Below are 9247 nucleotides of genomic sequence, written 5' to 3'. Positions count from 1 at the left end.
GACAAGGGGTTGGGGGAATGACACGTATCTTTTCCTTGTTCCCTCACCGAGGGAAAAGTGGCCGGCACTTTCACTTAGCGTTGTAATAATAAATGCCCAGTGCCTCGCCGCCCCCGTCCAGCGTGAGCAACCGCTCTCTCAGCACCGCCTCGCGTTCCCCGCCCCCTCACAATTCGGCGCGCTCCCGGCGCCGCCCCCTTTCTGCGCGTGCCCGCTCGTCCGAGCACTCGGAGGCTGACGTCACCAAAATGGTGGTGCTCTGAGCTTCAAGTGCCAGTGAGGAGTGGAAAAGCAACAACCGGAGCCGGAGCTGTTAGTGCCTTCCCTTTCCTTTCCCTTCCCGCCCCTGCCTCCCCTTTTCCCTCCCCCAATCGGACCGTCACTTCGTTCCTGTCTCTCTCAATGTCGGATAACCAGAGCTGGAATTCTTCCTCCGAAGAGGATCTGGACACCGAGTCCGGGCCGCCTGTTGAGCTGTGCGGGATACTGAGCAAGGTGAGCTCGGGGCTGGGGCCCGCGGCTTCCACCACCCCGGACTCCCTCGTTTAACAGAACTTGTCCTTAAGTCCTCCTCCTCCACCCTCAACTCCCTTCCGTCGGGATTGTGCAACCCACGCTTTCCCTCTCCCCAAACCCCCCGAGGAGAAGTGCTTTGCCTAGTCAATCAGAGTCTTCATCCCGCTGTGAGACCTGCTCCCCCGGGACCCCGTTGATATTCCGTTAAACTTCTTGGCAAGCTTCTCCCTGTCCCCCGGTAACGGAGAGGCAACGGCCGGATCTCCGCGGCCTGTCGCTCAGTCCCAGCTACTCACTAGCTGATTAATTACAGATGGTGTAATATTAGAGGGAAAGTTATGAAAAATGGGAGCCGTCACAAACGCAGAACTTCACTCTTGCTTGTTGTGTACAGCTTGGTATCTTTAAAATAACGAAAGCAGTGTTTTTTTGACAGCTCCGTGCGTAGTGTTTGTGTGCTGGAGTTAAAGTTGTTTTCTGGTGTATGTGCTCTCTTTAACCCCGAGTCCAAAGTGTTCGTGGACCCGGTGCTGGCCGATATGCCAGAGCTTTTGCTTTTGCATCAAAACTTTACTGTGAACGCGGGCGTGTTCGTTTTGTTGCAACACCGACGCTAGAGTGAGGAATACATTCAGCCCTCTGCCGTTTACACTTGAATCGAGTGGCTGGCTGGCTGAGTGGAGGGGCGCTTTTCCAAGGGATTATAAATCAGTTTTATACGAAATGAAACATTTTGAACGTTCTGCGTAGTAGAATCCAATCTAACGTATATCTTAGTATCGTATTACTAATTTGTTTTAACGTCTTTTCAGTGGACCAACTATATCCATGGGTGGCAGGACCGATGGGTGGTTTTAAAAACCAACACTTTGAGTTACTACAAATCGGAGGATGAAACCGAATACGGTTGTAGGGGATCAATCTGTCTAAGCAAAGCTGTCATTACCGTAAGTTTGCTAAATGTTCGTTGTATTGCTGCTCATGGTTTGTGCCATCCTGTTTCCATAGTATAATATGCAATAGTTTAGTTTCACTAATTTGAATCCTGCAATATGTCCTCTAAATCTTTGTGCCTTTTTGTAATTCTCTCTATGTAGAGAGAAGATTGGACAAGCAAATTATTGTGGATTGATTTGTTCAGGTTGATATGCTTTTAACCTTATGATCTTGGTGGTAGCTATGTGGACAATGGCAGGTGACAATTGATCTACCATTCCGAAATTTAGTTAGTTAAGCAGTCTAAGTTTTAAATTGATTCTTGCGTGATAGGAAATGAGCATCTCACCAGTAATAATGTATTAACCTTAGTCTTGTTCAGAGTCTTTTGTTAAATGGGTCTGGCTATGAAAGGTCATTTTGATGCCTTCCACAACATCAGGATGTCCCAAAGTACTATAGCCAATTAATTGCTTTTGCAGTGTAGTCACACTTGTAAATTAGTAACTTAATTGGAAACTGGGTATTGGTGTTGTGTATACAACTTGTTCAGGAATAATCCCGTGGTATTGTGCTGTGGGTCTGATTTGATTTGAGATCATAACCAGCTTTTACTTGGCTCACACTTACCCCTGAAGCTTTGGGGAGTAGAACACTTTTCTTGTGTGGGAGCTGCAAGTGAGAAGGGACGCTGGCGAAGGATCCTTCCTTGGCACAAAGTGTGCTTCTGGTAGACTGATCGGGGAATGGCAATTTTGTTGAACTTGGAAGTCTGTCCTGAAAATGGGCACGTAAACCCAAAGTTTTTGCACTGCAGGTATTTCAAGAATCTGAAGTTGCCTTGATCACTAAAGCACCCTGCGACTTACCTAAGATTCAAGTTGTACCTGAAGGCTAAAAAGTTCTTAGTTGATGAGGTATTGTAGGAGGAGACAAAAACAAAGCTGATTCATAAGGGATAATGCGAACTGCAGATGCTGGAGAATCCAAGATAACAAAGTGTGAAGCTGGATGAACACAGCAGGCCAAGCAGCATCTCAGGAGCACAAAAGCTGATGTTTCGGGCCTAGACTCGTGAGATGCTGCTTGGCCTGCTGTGTTCATCCAGCTTCACACTTTGTTATCCTGATTCATCAGGGTCCTGACCTGAAAAGTCAACTTTCCTGCACCTTTGCTGTCTGGCCTGCTGTGCTGCTCCAGCTGCATGTTGTGTTATCGCTGATATTGTAGTTATGTGTTATCTTGCTGCTTTCTTTCTACTCACCTGATGGAAGTTAGATTCCTTTGGCTAAGGGAATGATGTTTGTTCTGGTCTTCAAACTTATGTTTGAAATGTTGAGGTAAAATATTGCCTGCTCTTTGAACACATTTGGGGTGGAGGTAGAGTAACTGCCAGAAGTTAGCAGCAACAGCCACCAGCATTTACATGCTGCATTAATTGCTGTACAAGATCTGGAGCAATAACAACACCAAGCTACTGAAGGAGGTATCAGAGCAGATGACCAAATGCTTAACCAAAGAGGGGGGTTTTTCAGGACAAACATAAGCAGGAGTGGAACAGAGGTGCAGCATGTCTGCTAATCTTGGAACATGTAAAATTAGCGTTGTTCAAGAGGCCAGAATTAGAAGAGCATTCATACCTTTGGCCTTGTAATGCTGGATGCCACATTGATTGGCTCATTAGTGCCAGAATTCTGTGGTGATAATACTAATAATCTGGACAAATGAGAGGTGATGCATTTTGGAAGATAAACATCCTGGAATTTACCATTGACCAGAAACTGAATTGAAGCAGCCATATAAATAACATAGCTACAAGAACAGGTCAGAGATTGGGAATTCTGTAGCATGTAAGTCATCCATTGCCTTCCACTGCCTATTCACATGTCTGAAGTGTGATGCAACAGTTTGTGCTTGGCTGGGTGTGTGCAGTTGTTCCTTTGCTGTCACTATGTAAACATCCTGGAATCCCTCCCTAACAGCATCGTGGATGTACCTACAACACATGGACTGAGGCAGTTCAAGAAAGCAACTCCATCTTCCTCAGGGTGATACTTATGGGTAATAACTGCTGGCCTAGCCACCAATCCTAAATCTTGTGAATGATTAATAACAATGTTCCAGATCTCATAGAGGTTTGAAAAATGAGTGTTCAAACTGAGGTGTTTCATTGAAAGGCAATGAAAGTCAGCTAGCACAGGGATGAAGGAGAGATTTGCATGGTCAGCATACAAGCAACAGATGTGTTTGTAGGATTGTAAGTTTGGAGGCTAGTCATTCAAGGGTTAAAGTAGGTAAATCTAGAAAAGCTAAAGGCTAAAATTGACTTTTCAGCAGCAGGTGAACTGAGGCAGGATTGAAATTGAGTGATTTAACAGAGGTTGAAATTTTTGTGATAGTAAACCTATGTAATCGGAAATTCATCTCCAGGATCAAGTACAGCTAAGGTTGTGAATGGCCGTCTTCTGCAGGCAGTTGGAAGGGTTAAACTGGCTGTCAAAAAAAGGTGTTTGTGGGAACCAAAGATAGTGACTTCAGTTGTGTAACATTTAATTGAAGGAAATGTTTGCTCATCCAAAATTCAATGTCAAACAAGCAGTGTGACAAATCAAAGAAAGTAGAGAACTTCAAGAGGTGGTTGTGAGGTAGAATAGTGTGTGGCCGGCTTTGATGTAAATTTTGATTTTTTTTTTGCATAACAGCACTGAAGGGAGTCAAGAGTTGGTCCTTCAGGGTTTCCTGAGTTAAGTTCCACACTCTTCTCTTCTTTCCCTTTCAAATATGAGACATTTAATATGTATCTATGGTTACAGTAGTTTATTTTCAATAAATACATGCTAATTTTAATGCCCTTAACATGCTTAACTGAAGCAGTAATTGTGTACTTAACACTTAAGTCTTTACCAAGGCAGCACTGCAATCAGAATTTCAAATTAGAAGTGTGCAACTTTTCAAGTGGGTTCAAGTGTTAAAACTTTTTTTTCCCCATGCAAAATTAGTGATTTGTATAGGTATATGTTAGCACTCCAGTTCTCACAAGAAATGGCTATTGAATTGTGAAGCCTGATGTGCTTTTTGAGTCAAGGAGTGGCAATTCAGTCAAGTGCAGTTGTGCTTGCCTGAATAGGAAACTGGTCAATGATTTGGATAGATTCAGTCCTGCCGCTTTCTGTCCACCCTAACCTGACAGCATGTAAGATTTCTAAAATCTATATAGTTCAGGCTAGTGACTTCAGGATGAGTGCTTAATTAAATAGTGGACCTTGGATTTGGTGATTCTGGCTCTCTCACTGTTTTAAGAGTTTAATATGTAAATCAAAGAATGATTTGAGGGAAGCTCAGTGGATGTTGTCTGCATGGACTTTAGTAAGGCATATGATCTGGTCCTCATGGCAGGCTGGTACAAAACATAGTCTCCTGGGATCAGGGGTGAACTGGCTGGATTGATACAAAAGTGGCTTGGTTATACACAGTAGCAGTGGAAGGGTACTTTTCAGAACGGAGATCAGTGACTAGTGGTGTTGTGCAGGGATCAGTGCTGGCACCTTTGTAATATAATTAAATGATCTGGAAGAAATTATAGGTTATCTGATCAGTAAGTTTTCGGATGATGCCAAGTTTGACGCAATTTCAGGTAGTGAGGAGGATACTGTGGGATATAAGTTGCAGATTTGGTTTTTGGGCAGAGGAATGGCAGATGGAAAATCTGGACAAATGAGAGGTGATGCATTTTGGAAGATAAAATTTAGGTGCAAACTATATTTGGTGTGAACCCTCAGGAACGTTTAACGTACAAAGGGATCTGGGCATACTGGTCCACCGATCCCTGAAAGTGGCAATCCTGGTGTATAAGATGGTCAAGATGGCATACAGGATGCTTGCTTTCAATGACTGGGGGCATCGAACATGAAGATAGGCAGGTTATGTTAAAACTGTACAAAACTTGAGGTCATATTTGGAATGTTGCGTGCAGTTCTGATCGCCACACTTGCAGAAGTATATGAATGCTTTGGAAATGATGCTGCCTGGTCTGGAGGTTTGCAATTGAGGAAAAGTTGGATAAACTCAAAATTGTTTTACTGAAAAGATGGGAGATGAGGGGGTGACCTGATCAATGCCTCTCAATTCTCTAGACGTAGATAAGGTGGATTGCCGGAGGTATTTTCCCCAGGGTGGAAAGTTCAACTACAAGAGGGCAGAGGTTCACAGTGAGAAGGGTGGGTTGTTTATCAAGAAAAGTTTTCATTTTAGGATGCCTGGAATGCACTACCTCTGGCAGTGGTGGAAGCAGGCCCACTAGCAATGCTTCTGGCTTATCTTGACAGACACATGAGTGAGAGGCAAACAGCAGGATAGATACTGTGCATGGATAGTTAGTAATGGGTCTAAGTAAGGATTAGGAATTGGCACAAGTTTGGTGGATCTATGATCCTGTTCCTATGCTGTTGTGTATAAATGGTGATATAATGCCATAGAGACTACCGTATTCATTCTCCATTGTGACCAGATCTTGACTCAATGCATTATTTGTTTTAGAAGGGTGGACATGTTCAAGTATGAATTATATAAAAAGATGGATAAACCTTCAATATTTTCTCATACAAAATAGCAGCAACCGAGTAAATAACGGTGACTAATTATTGTCAAGAAAAGAGGGGACTTTTCTGGGGACTGTGGATATCTTTCAAACCTGTTGCCAGGATAAGTTTCTACTTTTGAGAAAGTAGTGAGCAGCTTAAGTGAGTTTAATTGATCCAGGAAAATGAACAGTAGTATCATTGGAGCTAGTTTTGCCAGCAGTTGCATTCGTCATGCTGTATTTTGACTTTTATCGTGCAATGGATATTGTGTAGCGTGTTAACTTTAGAACATAGAACATAGAACATAGAACAGTACAGCACAGAACAGGCCCTTCAGCCCACAATGTTGTGCCGACCATTGATCCTCATGGATGCACCCTCAAATTTCTGTGACCATATGCATGTCCAGCAGTCTCTTAAATGACCCCAATGACCTTGCTTCCACAACTGCTGCTGGCAACGCATTCCATGCTCTCACAACTCTCTGCGTAAAGAACCTGCCTCTGACATCCCCTCTATACTTTCCACCAACCAGCTTAAAACTATGACCCCTCGTGCTAGCCATTTCTGCCCTGGGAAATAGTCTCTGGCTATCGACTCTATCTATGCCTCTCATTATCTTGTATACCTCAATTAGGTCCCCTCTCCTCCTCCTTTTCTCCAATGAAAAGAGACCGAGCTCAGTCAACCTCTCTTCATAAGATAAGCCCTCCAGTCCAGGCAGCATCCTGGTAAACCTCCTCTGAACCCTCTCCAAAGCATCCACATCTTTCCTATAATAGGGCGCCCAGAACTGGACGCAGTATTCCAAGTGCGGTCTAACCAAAGTTTTATAGAGCTGCAACAAGATCTCACGACTCTTAAACTCAATCCCCCTGTTAATGAAAGCCAAAACACCATATGCTTTCTTAACAACCCTGTCCACTTGGGTGGCCATTTTAAGGGATCTATGTATCTGCACACCAAGATCCCTCTGTTCCTCCACGCTGCCAAGAATCCTATCCTTAATCCTGTACTCAGCTTTCAAATTCGACCTTCCAAAATGCATCACCTCGCATTTATCCAGGTTGAACTCCATCTGCCACCTCTCAGCCCATCTCTGCATCCTGTCAATGTCCCGCTGCAGCCTACAACAGCCCTCTACACTGTCAACGACACCTCCGACCTTTGTGTCGTCTGCAAACTTGCTGACCCATCCTTCAATTCCCTCGTCCAAGTCATTAATAAAAATTACAAACAGTAGAGGCCCAAGGACAGAGCCCTGTGGAACCCCACTCACCACTGACTTCCAGGCAGAATATTTTCCTTCTACTACCACTCGCTGTCTTCTGTTGGCCAGCCAATTCTGTATCCAAGCAGCTAAGTTCCCCTGTATCCCATTCCTCCTGACCTTCTGAATGAGCCTTCCATGGGGAACCTTATCAAATGCCTTACTGAAGTCCATATACACCACATCCACAGCTTGACCCTCATCAACCTTACTAGTCACATCCTCAAAAAACTCGATAAGGTTTGTAAGGCATGACCTACCCCTCACAAAGCCGTGTTGACTGTATTTGATCAAGCCATGCTCTTCCAGATGGTCATAAATCTTATCCCTCAGAATCCTTTCTAAATCCTTTAGTTTCCAATATTGCAGAATGGGATATGTGGCATTTTCATTTTGACAGCTGTGGGAAAGCAGCAATGGTATTTGATAAATTGTGGCCTTCCCAATTAGGATTGTGTTTGCAAAGTCATTTGTTGGGGTTGAGATCAAGTTTTTGAGAGGTTTTAATTAAAAATCCAAGAAATTGATTGAAAAATCGAGATGTTTTATTGAGGTGCTCAAAATGATAATTTTTTTGATACGTGTCAGGAGAAACCACTTCTTCATTTTGCTGAATAGAGACATAGAAGATAGGAGCAGGAGGAGGCCATTTGGCCCTTCAAGCCTGCTCCATCATTCATCACGGTCATGGCTGTTCGTCCAACTCAAGCGCCTAATCCTGCTTTCTCCCCATAACTTTTGATCCCAATCACCCCAAGTGCTATATCTAATCACCTCTTGAATACATTCATTTGTTTTGGTATCAACTACTTCCTACGGTAATGAATTCCACGGGCTCACCACTCTTTGGGTGAAGAAATGTCTCCTCTACTCCGTCCTAAATCATCTCCGCATCGTCATACTGTGACCCCTGGTTCTGGGCGCACCAACCGTTGGGAATATCTTCCCTGTATCTACCCTGTCCAGTTGTGTTCAAATTTTAAGTCTGAGATCCCACCTCATTCATCTGAACTCTTGCAAAAACAATCCCAACCTAGTCAATCTCTCCTCCATATGCCAGACCCGCCATCCCTGGAATCAGCCTGGTAAAACTTGGTTACACTCCCTCAAGAGCATCCTTCCTCAGAAGAGCATACAATATTTGAGGTGTGGTCTAACCAAGGCCCTGTACAGATATAAACTATTCTTTAGTACAATAGAAATTAGGAAAGCATTACAGCAGAAAAATATTAGCTCAGAATGCCATTAGAGAAAAGGTGGCGAAAACAGAAAAGGGATCTTGTGCAGCTTCATACTTTTTGTCCGGTGTAAAGCCAAAGCCCAGAAAATGTACCACGGTGTTGCTAGATGTATGTACAGTCTCTGTTCGATAATTTAATTGATGCTACCTCCTTTTGTGGAGCAAATTCAACTAACTCAGCTTATGTTTCATACATTAATGTACTTTAAATGTTTTAGTAGAATAAAAGCAAAATACTAAGGATGCTAGAAATATGAAACAAACACAGAAAATACTGGAGAAACTCAGTAGGTCTGGCAGCGGAGAAAGAAACAGCACTTCTGAAGAAGTCATACTGAACTTGAAAAGCTAGCTCAGTTTTGCTCCTCGCCATACACACCTAGACTCCTAGTTTCTCCAGCATTTCCTATTTGTTTCAAATGTTTTGATAGGTTTTGTTTTCACAGGGTGAATTAAGTTCGTGCTGATAACTTGTGTTTTAGGTACCAGGTGTCTGCTTAGTACTCCATGTGGAAATCATTGTTAAATGAAGTGTAAACCCACTGACCAACTTGATTTGAGTCTTTCAAGCATTCCACATTATTGATTGTAGAGGTTTTCATTTCCTGTACCAAAGTCGTCCTGAATGAACCTACCAATATGGAAGTACATACCTTATGGTAGACTTGTAGAGTGTTGTCCTCAGGCATTGTGTCCGCAAGAAAA

The 9247-nt window shown here is 43.3% G+C and overlaps 1 protein-coding gene across 7 annotated transcripts in view; it reads left to right on the top strand.

Moving 5' to 3' along the window:
- The first annotated feature begins 219 nt into the window (after nucleotides 1-219).
- Nucleotides 220-9247, top strand: part of LOC125450798 (ceramide transfer protein) — a 100786-nt gene continuing 91758 nt past the window's right edge. For all 7 annotated transcript variants that reach the window (XM_048526990.2, XM_048526993.2, XM_048526989.2 and 4 more), the window contains exons 1-2: nucleotides 220-495; nucleotides 1329-1463. In XM_048526990.2, the coding sequence (XP_048382947.1) occupies nucleotides 403-495; nucleotides 1329-1463 (228 nt within the window). In that variant the 5' untranslated portion in view covers nucleotides 220-402. The remainder of the gene's footprint in view (nucleotides 496-1328; nucleotides 1464-9247) is intronic.

Source organism: Stegostoma tigrinum, chromosome 3, assembly GCF_030684315.1.
Source record: "Stegostoma tigrinum isolate sSteTig4 chromosome 3, sSteTig4.hap1, whole genome shotgun sequence".
In the NCBI taxonomy this organism is placed as follows: domain Eukaryota; kingdom Metazoa; phylum Chordata; class Chondrichthyes; order Orectolobiformes; family Stegostomatidae; genus Stegostoma; species Stegostoma tigrinum.
The sequence above is the reverse complement of the archived record's forward strand: the minus strand, read 5'-3'. Positions and strand labels throughout refer to the sequence as shown.